The 19,722-nt window shown below is 48.9% G+C and overlaps 1 protein-coding gene across 8 annotated transcripts in view; it reads left to right on the forward strand.

Annotated features, from left to right (window-relative positions):
- The window catches only part of HEPH (hephaestin), a 130,897-nt gene extending 112,738 nt beyond the window's left edge, over positions 1 to 18,159 (forward strand). For 6 of the 8 annotated variants that reach the window (XM_058196634.1, XM_058196627.1, XM_058196628.1 and 3 more), the window contains one exon: positions 17,297 to 18,159. In XM_058196634.1, the coding sequence (XP_058052617.1) occupies positions 17,297 to 17,637 (341 nt within the window). In that variant the 3' untranslated portion in view covers positions 17,638 to 18,159. The other 2 variants (XR_009156681.1, XM_058196635.1) reach the window with 2 other exon arrangements.
- The last annotated feature ends 1,563 nt before the right edge of the window (positions 18,160 to 19,722 follow it).

Below are 19,722 nucleotides of genomic sequence, written 5' to 3' on the forward strand. Positions count from 1 at the left end.
AAACCCAGGTCAGTCTGTGTTCATAGATTCACCCCGACCCAGGTTAGGCCTGATTCACACATGACCACAAACCAGGGGTGAAATGCTCCCGGTTCAGACCAGCTTGGCCAATCCGGCCAGCTGCTGGTTTGGAGGACCGGTAGCAAAAATCCCAACCCCGCCTCTGCTGAGCCTCACCATCAGCAGAGTTTTTTTTTTTTACTTTTAAAAGTTTTTCTTCAGCCGAAACATGCCTTTAAAAGTAAAAAAAAAACCTCTGATGATCGCGGTGCTGAGCAGAGATCATCAAAACCTTTTAAAAGTTTTTTTTAAAAAACCCTCTTCAGCTGAAGGGGGAAAAAAAAGAAAAAAACCGAGGTTTTAAAAGCCTCCTCTGGCAATCCTCACAGGCTTTTAAACTCACTTTTTAACAGCCCCCATTTACAAGAGCCCCCACCCATGCCCAGCCAATTCCCCCTCCTCACTTACCTATAATTACTGCTCCTTTCGGCAACGGCATGCTTTTTCTTCAGCTACTGAAGAAAAAAAAATGGTTGTTAGTCACAGACTCCTGGGTTTTCATCATTACTTCTTGAGTCATGTTTAATGCTGTTTGTATACTCTGCAACGCTGGGGCTGATCCTGGTTTCTCAGCGCTTGACATATCCGTTATTAATTTCTGTCCTGCAGGAGAAGCTGTTCTTGGGGTTGCTTTCTTAACTGTTTTCGTAACTGTGAATGTGTTTGACATTTTGAGTACTTGGAAGAAATTATTCCACCTATGTATGGTATATACAGAGTTTAATCCTATATTATAGAGAGGTCTACCTTTTATCTCTACCAAGATATACTAAATAGAATGCAAACAATCTAATCAAATGTAAAGTCTGTTTAGTATCCACTTATTATTATACCAATCAACTATTATATACAGCGCTAGGCATTGGAAAGGGGTAATGTATCTTTAATTATGGGCCAGCTGCTTTGGCTGCCATAGGTGGGGAGGGGAGGAGCTAATCCAGAATCAAAACTGATGAATTCAAAATCTAAGAAGCGGGCTGATAACCCTCGCAGCCAACGGTTCATGCATAGCAGAGAAATGAAACCATCTGAAGATGACCCTCATGTGAAATCTGAGGAAGAGGTGGATTGGACACAACTGCCTGACCTTTGGGGGAGGAGGGATTTATGTGGGAACATATATGTGTAAGACACACCTATTATTCAGAACTTACTTTACTTCGTTGCAATCAGTTCACTCTCAGTAAAATACCTTTCTCTACAAACAATGGAGTTGGGGTTTTTCTTTCTTGAGTGTTGAAAAGAGGCACATTTGACATTAAGCTTGCACAGACCTTCCCTGGATCCATTTCCAGCCCCTCCGGAGATATACAGTATCCCAAATAGTCAATTTTGGTTTGATGAAATTTGCATTTAGACAGTTTCGCATATAGTTCTGCAGCTAACAGTTTTTTGAGAGCCGCTCTTACTAGTTTCACATGTTCATCCATAGTCCCCGTGTAGATAAGGTTGTCATCAAGATAAACCAAGACCCCGTTGAACAGGTGCTTATGGAGTACTTCATTTATCAATTGCATGAACACCGCAAGGGCTCCTTGTAATCCAAACGGGAGCACTTGAAATTAGAAACAACCCAGGGGACAATTGAAAGCAGTTTTCCACTCGTCTCCTTCCTTAATGCGCACTCTGTAATAAGCCTCTCACAAGTCCAGTTTGGTGAAAAACTTCCCCTTTGACAAATGGGCCAGCATATCCTTCATAAGTGGCATAGGATACACATTTTCTACACACATTTTCTACACACACAGCATTCAAGTTTCTGTAGTCAACCACTAGGCGGAAGGACCCATCCTTCTTCTCCCGGAACATTACCAGGGCAGCTACTCATGGCCTAGCTGGTTGAATAAATCCTCGTTCCAGGGTTTTATCAATAAAGTTCCGTAACCTCCCCCCGCCAATTCTTTCTGCATCATGGGGTAGGCTTTTGGTTTAGGAAGCTTGTTGTGACCCAGGTTCCTGGACTTGGACTCCTGGACTCGGATGATTCAGAAAGTGAGGGAGAAGACCTGGCAAGGCCTGCTTCTCCTGGGCCCTCTCCCTCCCTGGCACCCACCCAAAGGGAGGAGGAGGGGCCGGCAAGGCCTGATTCTCCCGGGCCTTCTTCTGATTTGGCAACGCCCCAAGAACAATTTTGGCTTGGTGCAAGACTGCGCAGACGTGACCGGCGCATGCAGCAGAGGAGGCATTGGGACAAAGTCAAAGAATGATGAGTCACACAGTGACACCTACAGAGGCTATAAAAGCAGGAGGCGGAACTTCCTGGCTTTTTGTCTTGGACAAAGCAGTGAATTTGTGCCGGCAAACTGTATCAATGGAGGGAAGAATATCTTAGTAAGTAATTCCGGCCTTATCTATAATTTCCTAGTTATCTCCAGAGATTGGTAGGCCCGTGGGTAGACGTGGCCAGAACATTTATCTATGTAAATAAACTAGAAAAGAAGGCCTTTAACTGACTCTTTGTTGGGAGTATTGGGGGAGGGAAACAGAACATTTTGTCCAAGATCCCGACTAAACCATCTTCCACCAAAGATGGACCAGCAGCAGGTACAGCAGCAGGTACAGCAGCTACAAGCGGCTAATCAACAGCTACAGCAGCAAGTGGCTCACTTGGCAGGCCAACTTGCTGCCGGGAATATGCCTGAAGCCCTCCCCACACCCCCGTCCTCCCACTCCTCCTCCTCGTCGCAAGTGCCCGATAACCGTGCCGGATAAGTTTTCTGGGCAGCCTGAGATGTTCCCAACCTTCTTGGGACAGTGCCAGCTCTACATGGCTATGCGGCCAGAGGATTTCCCAGACGACTGGGCTAAGGTGGCCTTCTTTTTGGCTCGGCTGCCCGATGGGCCACGCCCCTCTTTCTCCAGGACAGCCCCCTGCTGGTGGACCAACAGCATTTTTGGCTCATGTACGAGGACCCCGTTCGGACACTGACGGCAACCAGGCACCTTAAGGAACTCTGTCAAGGGAAGCGCCCACTGCAGGAGTACATCGCCGAATTTCATCTTTTGTGCCAGGACTCTGACTGGAATGATGCAGCACTGGTGGATGCTTTCCAGGAGGGACTCTCAGAGGAACTGCAAGATGAGCTGGCCCGGGTGGAGGCGCCGCGGACCCTAGACAACTTGGTGCCGCGACGCCCGTCTGCAACAGCGACCGTCCTGTCGCACCCCCCGGGACCCACCATCGATGTCTGCACCCCCGCTTCCTGCACCACCAGCACCCCGGGTCGCCCCATGTTTTGTAACCGCTGTGGAGGAGCCCATGGAGTTGAGAGTGGCCAGACCTCGCCTGACAGCCCAGGAGCGGAACCGGAGGCGCCAAGGGGGATTGTGCCTCTCCTGTGGGGAGCCCGGCCACTTCGCCGCTTCTTGCCCCAGAAAGCGAAGTGGGGCACGCCTGCCGGTCCCCGAATCAAAGCGTGACCAATCGGGAAACGGAGCAGGCCCGACCTCAGGGAAACCCTAGGTCGGGCACGTACTAAGCCCCCACTGGATGTTGCGGAAGTAGACTCTGGGCCCCCTCGGCATCTGATTCTGGACACATGGATATGGTTGGGGAACCAGTCGGACGGGCTCCAGGCGCATGCGCCGGTGGACTCAGGGGCCACAACAAACTTTATGGACCAGGCCTTTGTGACCCAGTTTGCGGTTCCCGTGGTTCCGGTGGACCCTCCGATGCGGGTAGAGACAACTGATGGACGAGAACTGGTGTCCGGCCCCATTAAATTCACCACCCAGCCTTTGCGCCTGGCTATTGGGGACCATGAGGAGGCGATCCAGTTTTATGTCACAGCGGACCTTCATTTTCCCTTGGTCCTTGGGTTGGCCTGGCTTCGGACTCATGATCCTCAGGTGACCTGGTCGCAGAATGCCATCTATTTCCCAAGTCTGCAGTGCGTCGACCACATCCGCCACACCTGTGCCGGCCAGAACGTCCCCACTGCTGCCATCTCCTTGCCTCCTGAGCTGACGGACTTCGCCGACGTGTTCAGCGAGAAGGAGGTGGACCGACTACCCCCGCATCGGCCCTACGATTGCCCCGTGGACCTTCTGCCCAATGCACCACTGCCTGTGGGACGCCTGTATTCCATGTCGGAGCCCAAGTTGGCCACCCTCAGGGACTTCCTGGACAAAAATCTGGCCCGAGGGTTCATCCGGCCTTCGAAATCCCCTCTCTCGGCCCCGGTCCTCTTCGTGAAGAAGAAGACTGGGGACTTGCGCCTGTGCTGCGATTACCGCCAGCTAAACGCCATTACGGTGCAGAATCGCTACCCCCTGCCGCTCATCCCGGAGCTGCTGGAGAGGTTGCGGGAGGCCACGATCTTCACCAAGCTCGATCTCCGGGGGGCCTACAACCTGGTGCGGATGCGAGAGGGAGATGAATGGACGATGGCATTCGGCACCCGATACGGACACTACGAATACACTGTCATGCCGTTTGGGTTGACCAATGCCCCCGCCGTTTTCCAGCACTTCATGAACGATGTGTTCCAAGACATGTTGGATCAGTTCATTGAATCTACCTGAACGACATCCTGATTTACTCCCGGTCCAGGGAAAGCCACCTTCGGAACGTCGGTCTGGTTCTGCAACGCTTGCGGGAGCAACAACTCAATGAGAAGCTGGAGAAATGCGTCTTCTTCTGGACTTCCATAGAATTCCTCGGGCATATCATCTTGCCCGAGGGCATAGCCATGGACCCACACAAAGTAGAGGCTTTGTGTAGCTGGGAAGCCCCTCGTCGGGTGAAGGATGTTCAGCGCTTTCTGGGCTTCGCCAACTGCTATCGGACCTTCATCCCGGGCTTCGCCACACTGACGGCTCCACTTACCCAGCTCCTCAGGAAGAAGGTCGCGTTCCGGTGGGGTCCCCCGCAGCAAGAAGCATTCACAGCCCTCAGGAAAGCCTTCATCACGGAACCCATCCTGAGGCATCCCGACCCACTCCGGCCTTTTGTGGTGGAGACGGATGCGTCCAATGTGGCTCTTGGAGCGGTGCTGCTTACAGGCTCCGACAAATGGTGGCACACTTTTTCCCTGCGCTTACTACTCCCGGAAACTCAATCCTTCCGAGCGCAACTACACCATCTGGGAAAAGGAGTTGCTGGCTATCAAAGCTGCATTCGAGGCTTGGTGACACCATCTGGAGGGGGCCCGACATCAGGTGGAGGTCCGAACGGACCATCGGAATCTCGAGCACCTCACCACAGCTTGAAAGTTGAACCAGCGGCAGATCCGGTGGTCATTGTTTTTTGCCCGGTTCAACTTCCGCGTGACCTAAATTCCCAGCGGTCACAACCGGAGGGCGGATGCCCTGTCCCGCAAGCCGGAGTACCTCTGCGCCAAGGACCCCCTTCCTCCATGGACGGTGCTGCCGGCAGAAGCCTTGGCCGCAGCACGGGAACCGGTGGACTTGCGGGCCCAGGTGCGAGAGGCGCAGCGCCAGGACACCTGGTCACAGCAAAGGAGAGCGGAGGTGGGCCCCGCGTCTCCTTGGACCTTGGAGGAGGACTTACTCAAGTTTTGGGGGCGATGATACGTGCCCACAGGACCACTCCGAGCCCTCGTCATGACCCAGTGCCACGACAACCCTGCAGCAGGACATTTTGGGTTCTTCAAGACCTTCCACCTGGTGACACAGACCTTTTGGTGGCCCCGAGTGTGGCATGATGTACATGCGTATGTGACATCCTGCGTACCGTGCCGGCAAGCCAAGGCCGCCACAAGGGCCCCTCCCAGGCTCCTCCAGCCCTTGCCGACACCCGACAGACCTTGGGGGGCGATCTCCATGGACTTCCTGACGGACCTGCCGCCGTCCTCTGGGTTCACCACTTTGCTGGTGGTGGTGGTGGATATGCTCACCAAGATGGCACACTTCATCCCATGCTGCGGGCTGCCCACAGCTGCCAAAACGGCCCGTCTCTTCCTGCAGCACATCTTCCGCCTCCACGGTCTGCCGGACAGGGTGGTTTCGGACCGCGGAGTTCAGTTCACAGCTCGCTTCTAGAAGAGCCTGATGGCCGCGTTGGAGGTGCAGGTGTGTCTGTCATCATCGCACCATCCGGAGACTGACGGGGGTACAGAGAAGGTCATCGGTATCCTAGAACAGTATCTCTGTTGCTTCATCAACCAGCAGCAGGACAACTGGGCTGATTACCTGTCCCTGGCAGAGTTTGCTTTTAACAACTCTCAGCACACTTCTACTCAGATGACCCCGTTCTTTGCCAATGTGGAGTACCATCCGCGGCTCTTCCCTCTTGCACCACCGGACTCTCCTGTTCCCGAAACGCAGACCTTCCTGACGAAATTGCATGTGGTCCAACAGTTGGTACGTCAGCAGCTGGATCGGGCGAAGGAGGACTACAAATGGTCCGCCGACTGCTCCCGACGGGCAACGCCCCCACTGGTGGTCAGAGACAGGATGTGGCTCTCCACCAAACACCTCCTGTCCGACCGCCCGGTAAAGAAATTGGACCACCGATTCATCGGCCCGTTCCCTGTCGTGGCAGTCATCAACCGACTGAGCTTACCGACTGACCCTGCCACGATCCATGCAGATCCACCCCGTCTTTCACCGGTCCCTTCTGGTTCCTGAGGCCACACTGAGTCCCCTTCGGTGCCCAACAGCACCTGTCACTGTCGCCAAGGACGGGTCGGAGGAATACGAAGTCCACAGCGTACGAGACTCCCACTGGCTGAAGGGTCGTTTCCAATATTTGATCACGTGGAAGGGATACGGGACTGATTTCTCCTGGGTAGATGCCTCCAACGTTCATGCCCCTGACCTGGTGCAGCCCTTCTATGAGCAGAACCCAGCCCAACCGCATCCCGATCGTCAGCCCCGGAGGAAGGGTCCTGCGGTGAGGGATAGTGTTGTGACCCAGGTTTCTGGACTCGGACTCCTGGACTCGGACTCCTGGACTCGGATGATTCAGAAAATGAGGGAGAAGACCTGGCAAGACCTGCTTCTCCTGGGCCCTCTCCCTCCCTGGCACCCACCCAAAGGGAGGAGGAGGGGCCGGCAAGGCCTGATTCTCCCGGGCCTTCTTCTGATTTGGCAACGCCCCAAGAACAATTTTGGCTTGATGCAAGACTGCGCAGACGTGACCGGCGCGCGCAGCAGAGGAGGCGTTGGGACAAAGTCAAAGAATGATGAGTCACGCAGTGACATCTACAGAGGCTATAAAAGCAGGAGGCGGAACTTCCTGGCTTTTTGTCTTGGACAAAGCAGTGAATTTGCGCCGGCAAACTGTATCAATGGAAGGAAGAATATCTTAGTTAGTAACTCCGGCCTTATCTATAATTTCCTAGTTATCTCTAGAGACTTGGCAGGCCCGTGGGTAGACGTGGCCAGAACATTTATCTATGTAAATAAACTAGAAAAGAAGGCCTTTAACTGACTCTTTGTTGGGAGTATTGGGGGAGGGAAACAGAACAAAGCTTTACCCCCAGAAGAATTTCAATGCTACAGTCTGTGGGCCTATGAGGGGGCAACACATCAGAGGCCTTCTCACTAAATACCTCTCAAAGGTCCCAGTATTCCTTGGGAATTCTTTCCTCCTCCTCCAAGTGTTCTATTACTGACGCCAGTACTTCGGTTGGTATGGCTTCCTCTCTTTTGGCAACTCCCTTCTCCACCCTGCGTGGTTTGGAGCGAAACCACAATACACCCGTTCTCCAATTTATTTGTGGGTTCCATTTTTGGAGCCAGGGCAATCCCAACAAGACAGGTTGGTCCATCCCCGATGTCACGATAAAATTCAGGGTTTCTCGGTGATCGCCCATGATCATTTCTATTGGTTCAGTTATAAAATGGGCTGGACCTCCCCCTGCTACTGACCCATCTAGCTGGCAAAAGGCTATGGGCCTACTTAGAGTTTTTAGTCTGAGTTCCATTTTCTCCACCACCTCAGGGCTGATGACACACCTGGTACACCCCGAGTCCAAAAAAGCTAGTATCTCCCCCTGGGCTGCAGTAGAAGGGACATGCAATTTCACTGGGATAGTCAGGGGTCCCCTTTTCCAATGCACCAAAAGAACTTCATTGGAATCAGACCCAGATCCACTGTCATCAGAGCTAGTCAGACTTCCCAACTCCTCCTTGATGGGATGAGCGACCTCGATGACGTCAGCTCCCTTCTTCGCAACCTCTCGAGCCTTGGCAAGCAGCTTCACAATCCTTTTCCACCACCAGGAGTCATCTTGGGGTCCAGCTTGACCACACAGTTGACTGCCCAGTGGCTTTCCTTTCCACATCTGAAACAAGCCATAGATCTCTGCTTCCTGCTGGCAGTGACTCCAGGGCCTTTTGGAGCTCCTTTATGGGGTGGAGAGGGGTCTGCTTCCAGGTTCGACTGCCTGGGATGCAGTCTCTGGCCAGATCGATCTCCATCTCCGCTGCCAGAGTATACCAACCGTGCAGGGTGGGGGGGGGTCTTGCGCACCCAACAAAGTGCATATACGTCTTCATTCAGGCCATCTTTGTAGTTCTCCAACAAAGCAACTTCGGACCACCTCTCATATGGGGCAGCATCTCACGAAATTCTTGGTTGTATTTGGCTACCGGCCTTCTCCCGTTTGATGTATTTCATCCGGATCCTTGCTTTCCACTCAACCAGAGGATCCTCATATCTCGCTCTTAGGGCTGCCATGAATTGGTTATAATCTCTTAGCACTGGGGAGTCCTCATTATGAAGAATTACAAACCAATCTGCTGCCACCCCTTCTAGGACTCTGGTCACGCACCTCATACGGGCTGCATCAAATAGAAAATCCTCTCCCCAATCCTCCATGTGATTCCACACTTGAGCTAAGAACCGTCCAAGTTCCTTTGGCTCTCCGTTGTATTTTCCAGGAAGAGGGGGGATCTTGGGCTTTTTCCGCCTGCGTGGCAGTGCCTGTCCAGAAGGTGGAACCAGACCTCTACTAGATACTACAATCCCCAGCCGCCTCTTTGTCGTAAGCAGTCTCTCCAGCACTTCCCAGGTCTGGCTCTTCTCCTCCCTTCCCAGAGATACCCTGAGTAGATGATTCATACCACTCACGGGCCTGTCGTCTCCGAATGGCATCTTTATAAAGTTTCACTGCCTCTGTGATTTGCAGGTCCTCCTTCATTTTTTCTTCTTGCTGCCAGGCAGAGTATCCTCCCTTATGCTTCTTATTGTAACCCCTGGGAAGTTTCCCCCAGTTCTGGTAATCTGCCAACCCCCACGGACCACTTTGGCTTCTCACGTCGTCCCTCTAATTGCAGTTTTTCAATTTGCAGTGCGACATGCCAGCAGCCCCCATCTCCTCCTGGTCGCTCCCAAGATCCGACATTCCTTTCTGGTATTTTCTATTCAGCCCCCACGGCAGGTTCTATAATCAATTTGTAAATCTATAAGAGGGAAAGTATCCTATAATTAAATATAGGTATATAAAGAGAGAGGAGGGAAATAATTAATATATTAGAATCTATTCAGTAAAAGGTATAGAAATATATCAATATATAAAAGATATAAAAGATAGTCAATTGATTGTAATTAGTTCCCACTCTAGAGTTATCACCCTAGTAATCCGTTGTTGTTTTTTTCCCCTTCTTTAGTCTTTATGCTTTCTAAATTCACTGCTACTTAGTGTTCTTCGAGGTGGGAAATGGTTGCTGTCGATAAATTGCACAGTCACTGTCCCTTCTCCATAGCTTCTTCATCTCTCTCTCTTTTCTTTTTCTTTGCAGGAATGATCTGTTGTTCCTCTGTTCTGTAGGAAGGGAACTTCACCTAGGCAGTGTTGAGCAAAAGGAAACCAAGCAAGGGTGCATCATAATAACAAAAGGCACTGACTCAGAATTAAATCTGGCCAGGGAAAAACCCACAAACCTCAAGGCTATTTAAAAGACAATACCAAGAAATACAGGAAAGGAAATAATCAGGTCACACAGACATAGCCGACCGAATAAAAGAAATAGATTAGATCAAGACAAGATTCAATCACAAGCCTAAATAGATTAACTTCAAATCAAAACATATGGAAAACAACTAACGGGAGGGAGAATACTTGAGGAAATCAAATCGTTAGAATGAACAGATTAAACCGGAACACACACCCATACACGAAACCCACCCACATTAACATAATCAGAAAGACAAAACACAGAAAACTTAGCAAACACATACACAAAAGGAAAACCCATCAAGTACTCCCGAAACAAAGAAATGAAAAGGGAAAAAGAGTATAAAAAATGTACACTTACTGTATATCGTTGTCAGCTCACCCAGCTTGCTGGATTCGTCTTCCTGAAAAATAAAGAAACCTCGCTTTCACGCAGCTCGCTTCGATCTCAATTCTTCTAACACATCGGCAACGCTCCAATCTGCTGGAGAGGCTCTCCCAGCCGGGAAATTCGAACCCATTCGGGGAACGATCTAACAATTGGCGACTTCCATGAAGGGACTCCCAGCCAACCCAGCCACCGGACGGGGCCTGAAGATCCAACCCAGCCGGCACGGACCATTTTGTCCGGGGAAGAATCCACGGACCCTGCCCAGGAGGTGTCGGGTAATAAAGGGAGTTTTTGAGCTTTGCCCTCAACAGCTGCTTGAAAGCAGGTGAGTACCGCCTTAAATTTACTATTTTAAAAGGATAATTCCCAGAACCTAGAGAAACGAAAGTATGTATGTGTGCATGTGTGTGTGATAGTGGGATTCCGCCTAAGGAAACAGTCTGATTCCACCTCTTTGAGCAACCTCTAGCCGCACCTCTGCCTACTGCTAGCTCCACCGAGCCGTGACCGGTAGGATAGAGAAAGCAAGGGGGGGAAGCCAAACGTGGAACTTTGTGTTTATTGGGAATGGAAGCCGAGCGAGAGGAAAGTAAGTGTGAATGAAGCAATTAAGAGAGTAAAGAGCAAAGCAGGAAGCAGTGTTGAGGTGGTGCTCGTACCTGCTGGAGGGGCAGTAGGTCCTCTGGGATCACCTTTTTGATCCAAAACAGAGCTCCCTTAACAGGAAGGGGCCCATACTTCGACAGAAGGGAGTCGAAGTCCTTCCCAGAATTTTTTTTTCTGAAAACTATAGGAGTTTTCAGAAAACTCCACCCGGCTAAGCCAAAGTGAAAAATAAAACCTCACATCGGAGAGGGAAACATGGGAAGCAGTAGCTCGAGGGTGGCGGAAAATCCCCTAGGAAACCTGCTTGGGGCCTGGGATGCCCGCAGGCTGCCAGTTTTGCCTGGTATGCGAAAAAAGAAATTGAGGAAATTGTGTAAAAAATGGACTTTGCTAAAAGATGACACTGGGAAACAAATTTGGCCTCATGGTGGTACTCTAGATATAAAAATCCTGATGGCATTTAGACCACGATTGAAGCCTAGCCATATACCCTATTGGTATTGCTGGGCTGAACTATCTAAAAATAAGGAACCTTTGAGGGAAAGAAATCCAACCAGCGAGGAGGAGGAAAACACAGCAAAAATAATGGCCCCACTAATAAGTAAACCTGTGCCTGGGAGACAGAGGGGTCAGCTAGAATACATCCTATCACACACCCCATTTTCAGCCTCAGACCTAGTAATTTGGAAAAAGGAGGCACCATCTTTCAGGGCTGACCCCCTTACAGTAATTCAGACTCTCAAGGCCATAATAGAGAGCCATAATCCATCATGGGGAGACATGAACCAGCTGTTGCATGTCTTCTTAACAAAAGATGAGTTATTAAAATTATTTGAGAAAACTGATGAGATTGCCAAACAGCCAGTTATAGCCGCTCCGGGCCAGGTAGCCCAGGCCCGGGTAGTCTGGCCATTACAGCGCCCTGACTGGGACTATAATGATAACAACCACTGGATTATGTACACCAAGGCAAAGGAAAACCTATTGGAAGCCCTGGAAGAAATTGGGAAAAGACCCTTAAATTGGTCAGAATTCCAGAGAATAACCCAAAGAGATCAGGAGAACCCAGATGCCTTTTGGGTCCGACTCTCTGAGGCAGCCACGACTTATGCCCACCTCGATCTCAGCTGCCAGAAGGATCAGAGGATATTAGCCTCAGCCTTCGTTGACCAATCTGCCCGTGATATAAAAGAACATTTCCACAAAATAGTGTCTAACTGGTCCTCTTTAGAGATATCGGAGTTGCGCAGAATTGCCAACTTCATTTATGACCAGCAGGACAAACTGAAGGAGGAGGAAAAAGAAAGGAGGGAGTTAGAAAAGGAAAAAGACAAAGAGAGAAGAAGGAAGTCAGAAAGACATGAGGAATTACAAATATTTGCGGCTCTGCAGGACAGAGCAAGGCCACCACAACAGCGATTGGGCGATGGACGGCCTCGGTGTGGGCGGTGCGAAAAAACTGGAGTCCTATCACAGAAATGCCGACATTGTTTCAAATGCGGAGAAAAGGGACACCTAAGTTGACGATGTAATCAGACCCAAACCCATTCCCGGTATAGCGCACCGCCCAAAATCCTTCGGGGGGAAAATGATTTCCATTATCCTTCCGAACGGAGAAACAATTATCATCGGGAACCACCAACAGCCCCACTTCCACCATACAATCCAGCCCACCTAAACAACCGCAATGATCCGAGAAACCCGGACTGGGAACTGGAAAGGGACCCAGATACTCAATGACTAGAGAAAGAAGAGAAGGAGTTCATGGCCACACTCCAGGGGCTTGCAATTCCCTTAAGGAACGGCCCCGAAGGGGAACCTATGATATCCCTTCTCATCAATGTTCCCTCTAATTTTTCACGAGTCTGAGCAAGCACACTAACTCCCTGAGCGGTCCCTTGGACCACTGTGAGCAACATCAGACGTGCGGGTCATGCCAGCATCGCATCCATTCAAGTCACATGATTTATTAAATCCATTCATTTATTTTATTTATTTATTATTATTATTATATTATATTTTATTTATTTATTATTATTATTATTATTTATTATTATTCATTTATTAAATCCATCCATTCAAGTCACATGATTTATTAAAAGAATCAAACAGATTCGGCTAGCTAAAACTTTTAGCTAGAATCGGCTAGCTAAAAGTTTTAGCTAGCCGAATCTGTGCTGGGCAGCTAAACAACGGAATTTGACAGGGGGTGATTAGCTGCGCCTGAATTGACTAACTAAAACTTTTAGCTAGAATCGACTAGCTAAAGTTTTAGCTGGCGAATCTGTCTGGGCAGCTAATCAGCGCCTGTCAAATTACGTTGATTAGCTGCGCAGACAGATTCGGCTAGCTAAAAGTTTTAGCTAGCCGAATCTGTGCTGCGCAGCTAATCAACGTAATTTGACAGGCGTTGATTAGCTGAGCAGCACAGATTTTCTGTGCGCGGAGACCGTGTTAGCAGTGCGCATTTGCGCACGCGCGCAGCTTAGAGGGAACAGTGCTTCTCATAGAGAGAAAAGAATATAACTGCCTAGTGGACACTGGGGCGACTGCCTCGCTAATTATCAACCCACCCCACAAGGACTCAATAAAGAAAGGAGCTCAAGATAATATAGTAGGAGTGGGGGGGAAAGTCATCCCGGTAGAATATACTAAAGATTTAACAGTCGAATTAGGTCTCTTCTCATTAAAACATGGCTTCACCATCTGCCCGCAATCCCCAGTCTCCCTTTTAGGAAGAGACCTCCTATGCAAATTGGGAGCAACCATTAAATGTGGGAGAAGGGGCCTCACTCTAGACATCCCCGGAAAGAAAACTTTCCTACTAGCCACCCATCCACCCCCGCTACATGCGGATTTAGCAACTTTGCCCCCCTCACTTTGGGGCTGGGATTCAACTGAAGTGGGACTTTTAAAAGGGGCCACCCCGGTGACAATAAAAGTGAAAACCGGATGCCCACCATGCATCCCACAATACAAGATTCAAGCGGAGGCCATTGAACCAATACGCAAACTGATTAAAGCCTATCTGGAGCAGGGAGTTTTGCGGAAATGTACCTCCCCATGTAATACCCCAATTTTTCCCGTAAAAAAATCAAAGGTGGATGAGAATGGGGATCCCATTTACCGTTTTGTTCACGATCTGAGGGCCGTCAACAGTCACGTGATACCTCGAGCCCCGATAGTGCCGAACCCCGCAACAATAATTACGGAAGTACCGGCTTCCGCTACTCACTTCACCGTGGTGGATCTCTGTTCCGCTTTTTTTAGCATTCCGGTAGATCCAGCATCACAATACTTATTTGCCTTATTTGGGAGGAACAGCAATATACTTGGACCCGTCTGCCTCAAGGCTACACGGAGTCTCCCACCCTATTCTCCCAAATTTTAAGGAACGATCTATCCTCCATAAACTTACCTGAAAAATCTATATTAATCCAATATGTAGATGATTTGTTGCTAGCATCAGAAAGTGAGCAGGCATGTAAACGTGACACTTTACATCTACTAAAAGCCTTAGCGGAGAAGGGACATAAAGCCTCCCCCACCAAATTGCAATATTTGAAACAAGAAATAACTTATTTGGGCTACATAATTGCGCCGGGAATACGGAAACTAGCTCCCAGCCGCCTAGAAACCATATTGGCCATGAAAAACCCCAGCACGAAACGACAAGTAAGAGCACTCCTAGGGGTCCTGGGATTTTGTCGCCCCTGGATCCCATCGTTTGGGGAACTAGCAAAACCCCTGATACACTTAACTACTAAAAACATGCCAGATCCTATAGAATGGACAAAATCTTTAGACCAGCATATCGGGAGAATTAAACAAACACTAGCTTCAGCCCCGGTATTGGGTTTGCCTGATTACAAAAAACCATTTACTCTCTTCATACACAAAAAACTAGGCATTGCATCAGGAGTTCTAACACAGAGCTGTGGTCTAGCTCAGCGACCCGTGGCATACTATTCAGTAAAATTAGATCCGGTAGCCCGGGGAACACTCCCCTGCCTGAGGGCAGTAGCGGCCACGGTAGAAATAGTAAAACGATCCAAGGACCTAGTCCTCGGACGGCCGCTGACTTTAAAAGTGCCCCACGAAGTATTCGCTATTCTCCTAAAATCACAAACGCAAGCCTTCACACAGCAGCGTCTAGCGCAATACGAGGCGGAATTGTTTACATCTGACCACATCACATTTATTTATTTATTTATTTATTTAAATTTTTATACTGCCCTTCTCCCGAAGGACTCAGGGCGGTATACAGCCAAAGATAAAAACAGCAAGTATACAAAGTTAAAATATCAATTTAAAATACCTATTCAATAGTGGCCGAATTAAAACCGTCAGATTGACCTAACCTAAAATACCCCATATAAAATTACAAAAGATTAAGAATTTAAAATTTAGAATTTAAAAAATCAGTCCAGTCCCGCTTGAATAAATAAGTGAGTTTTTAATTCCCGGCGAAAGGTCCGAAGGTCAGATATTTGGCGCAAACCGGGGGGAAGGTCGTTCCAGAGAGTAGGTGCTCCAACAGAGAAGGCCCTCGCCCTGGGGGCCGCCAGCCGGCATTGCTTGGCGGACGGCACCCTGAGGAGACCCTCTCTGTGAGAGCGTACGGGTCGATGGGAGGCATAAGGTAACAGCAGGCGGTCCAGTAAGTACCCGGGCCCTAAGCCATGGAGCGCTTTGAAGGTGGTAACCAAAACCTTGAAGCGCACCCGAAAGACCACAGGTAGCCAGTGCAAACTGCGCAGGAGCGGTGTTACCTGGGAGCAACGAGGAGCTCCCTCGTTCACCCGCGCAGCTGCATTCTGGACTAACTGGAGTCTCCGAGTGCACTTCAGGGGTAGCCCCATGTAGAGAGCATTGCAATAATCCATTTGAACGATGTAGCACCCTAAACCCTGCTACCCTATTACCCACAGAACAATCGGATAATAACCTCCATGATTGCCTCCACCTAATACAGGATGCAGAACTACCGCGCCCAGATTTAACTGACAACCCTCTAGAAAATCCAGATCTTGAATTATTTACAGATGGCTCCTCGTATATGCACGAGGACAGAAGGGTTGCAGGAGCAGCGGTAGTCTCTCTCCACGAAATCATTTGGGCTGAGCCACTAACCCCCTCACATAGCGCTCAGGCAACAGAACTTATTGCACTAACCAAAGCTTGTGAAGCAGCAGAAAATCAGTCTGTTAACATATATACTGATTCAAGATATGCATTTGGTGTTTGCCATGCCACAGGAGCACTATGGAAACAACGGGGTTTCCTCACATCAGCAGGTCAACAAATTGTACATGCAGCTCTGGTCTCCAAACTATTACAAGCCATTCAATTACCAAAGGAAATAGCAGTTATCCATTGTAAAGCCCATCAAACGGATGACTCTTTGATTACAAAAGGAAACAAATACGCTGATGCAATAGCCAAATGGGTAGCCACCGAACCTCTTCCACAAGTCACTATTGCTCCAGCAATAAGAACCAACCCAGAAATCCCATATAAGGACTTCCTTGAAGAAGGAGAAGCCCAAATGTGGGAAAGAAAATTAGGTGCAACATTTTCTAAAGGATTTTGGAGAGTCCCAGATGGCAGACCCATAGCCCCACGTCGCCTCATACGCCTAATTTGCCAGAAGCTACACTCGAAAGGCCATTGTGGGACCCAAGCAATAGTGGATGCTGCTAGAAGGGTATGGCATGCTCCTGGAATTTATACAGAGGCAACCAGAGTGACTAGCACCTGTAAAACATGTCAGGCTAATAACAGCACCTCCAGGAAAAGCATCCATGAGGGGGGCAGACCATGGGCACAAAGACCCTTGAACGAGTTCAAATGGACTATATTCAATTGCCTAAAGCAAATGGATACCAATATGCCCTCATATGTAGAGACCAACTAACACACTGGGTAGAGGCTTTCCCTTGTCGCCATGCTACAGCCTTGGAAACCGCCAGACACCTCATTAAAGACATTGTACCCAGGTTTGGGGTACCAAGTGTCCTAGATATGGATAGGGGCAAACATTTCATAGCCCAAGTTCTCACCTATATATACCAAGCACTTGGCATCACCCAGAACCTGCATTGCCCCTACTCCCCATCCTCATCAGGTGGAACAGAGAGAGCAAATAGAGAGGTAAAAACCTTATTAGGTAAGCTCTGCCAAGAGACACACCTCTCATGGCCACAAGTCTTACCAATCGCCTTATTTTACATTAGAACTAGACCTAGAAAGGATATAGGAATATCTCCTTTTGAAATCCTTTTTGGACGGCCACCTGATACCCTGCAGGGCCTTGATCCTCAGTCCCTCAGCTTAGATAGGGGGGACATGATTCTCTCTTCATATCTTTCAGCCCTGCATATGAGATTACAGGTCCTGTGGACACAGAGCGCCCTGACCCAGACGCTACCTCTGGAAGACAATCTACATCCCTTTGAACCAGGTGACTGGGTGTGGATAAAATTCTTCACGCGAAACTCACCACTGCAACCCAAGTGGGCAGGACCATATCAGATTCTACTGACAACCCAGACTGCCATCCGAGTTGCAGAAAGGGACTGCTGGATACATTGGACACACGCCAAACCTGCAGTTGTGGACAATAGCCCAGCTATCCCACCGATTAAATTGAAGAAACATCCAGAGACAAAAGAATGGACTTTGGAAACATTTTTTAACAACACCACTGAATAAGAAGAGGAAAAAAATATAACCCAGACTGTCTCCACCATCACCTTTCTTCTTATATGTATATATTGTTGTTGTCTTTTGTTTGTTTTTCTTTTAATCCAAGTTTGTAATATTTAGAGGGAAAAGGAAAAGAAAAAGAAAAAGAAAAAGAAAAAAAAGAGAGGGGAGGGGGGAGGATCCAACTGGGATGAATAATAATAATAATAATAATGGGAGGAAAAAAACCAGTTATTAACACTATATGTAACCTATATTGTATATTGCTAACTGTAACCCAGGTAACAGCATTCCTTGAACCAAACCTCATCCCAGAAAAGGGAAACATCTGGGAGTATCTAGCAAGAGAGATACTCAACACCACAGAATTTTGCCTATCAGGGGGTAACTCAGTGACAGATATCTTAAAAACATGCCTAATGGGAGTAGCAATTAGACCTCAAGCTATACTCAATGACACTAGGCTCAGACACATTCCTATCACAATGACATATTCAACCATTTACGATTGGGGAAATATCTCCTCAACAAAAGAACTAGACATGTACACTCTTCATATAGCTGCCATCTCCACCTCCTCCTGGTGCTTTGAGGTTTTGGATGTTTTTCTGTTGGACTTGGAGATCTGTTGAAGTAGTCCATAGATGTTGCATAGACAGTATAACATTCAATCACTAAATTGCATCTAGTATCAGTTTGATTTCCTATCCCTTTTCAAATATGTTCTCGAGAATCCCATTGTATGAGCAGAAGTGTATAATTTGTATTACATATATTTTCTTTTGACCATGGCCAAAATTTGAAAAATCGAAGGTTAAATTCACACATTTATTTATTTATTTATTTAATTTATTTATTTGTATTTTTATACCGCCCTATCTCCCTAAGGACTCAGGGCGGTGTACAGCCATATAAAAACACACAAATATACAAAATAAAACATTCATCTAAAAAACTTATTATAAAGGCCAAATATTTAAAATAAGATATAAATAATAAAACCCAATTTAAAACCAAAGCTAAAATTTAGTCATTTAAAAATTTAAAACCCTAGTCCAGTCCTGCGCAAATGAATAGATGTGTCTTAAGCTCACGGCGGAAGGTCCGAAGGTCAGGAAGTTGACGAAGTCCTGGGGGAAGCTCGTTCCAGAGGGTGGGAGCCCCCACAGAAAAGGCCCTTCCCCTGGGCGTCGCCAGTCGGCACTGCCTGGCCGACGGCACCCTGAGGAGTCCCTCTCTGTGAGAGCGCACGGGTCGGTGGGAGGCATTCGGTGGCAGCAGACGGTCCCGTAAGTAACCCGGCCCTATGCCATGGAGCGCTTTGAAGATCATTACCAAAACCTTGAAGCGCACCCGGAAAACCACAGGCAGCCAGTGCAGTCTGCGCGGGAGGGTGTTACATGGGAGCCACGAGGGCTCCTCTATCCTGCAGCTGCATTCTGAACTACCTGGAGTCTCCGGGTGCTCCTCAAGGGGAGCCCCATGTGGAGAGCATTGCAGTAGTCCAGCCGAGATGTCACGAGAGCATGAGTGACCGTGCACAAGGCATCCCGGTCTAGAAAGGGGCGCAACTGGCAAACCAGGCGAACCTGGTAAAAGGCTCTCCTGGAGACGGCCGTCAAATGGTCTTCAAAAGACAGCCGTCCATCCAGGAGAACGCCCAAATTGCGCACCCTCTCCATTGGGGCCAATGCCCCGCCCCCAACAGTCAGCCGCGGCTGCAGCTGACTGTACCGGGATGCCGGCATCCACAGCCACTCCATCTTGGAGGGATTGAGCTTGAGCCTGTTTCTCCCCATCCAGACCCGTACGGCCTCCAGACACCGGGACAACACCTCGATAGCTTCGTTGGGGTGGTCCGGTGTGGAAAAAACAGCTGAGTGTCGTCAGCGTACAGCTGGTACCTCACACCGAAAACCACTGATGATCTCACCCAGCGGCTTCATATAGATGTTGAACAAGAGGCGAGAGAATCGACCCCTGAGGCACCCCACAAGTGAGGCGCCTCGGGCCGACCTCTGCCCCCGTCAACACCGTCTGCGACCGATCGGAGAGATAGGAGGAGAACCACCGATAAACGGTGCCTCCCAC

This window comes from Ahaetulla prasina, chromosome 11 (genome assembly GCF_028640845.1).
Source record: "Ahaetulla prasina isolate Xishuangbanna chromosome 11, ASM2864084v1, whole genome shotgun sequence".
NCBI lineage: Eukaryota > Metazoa > Chordata > Lepidosauria > Squamata > Colubridae > Ahaetulla > Ahaetulla prasina.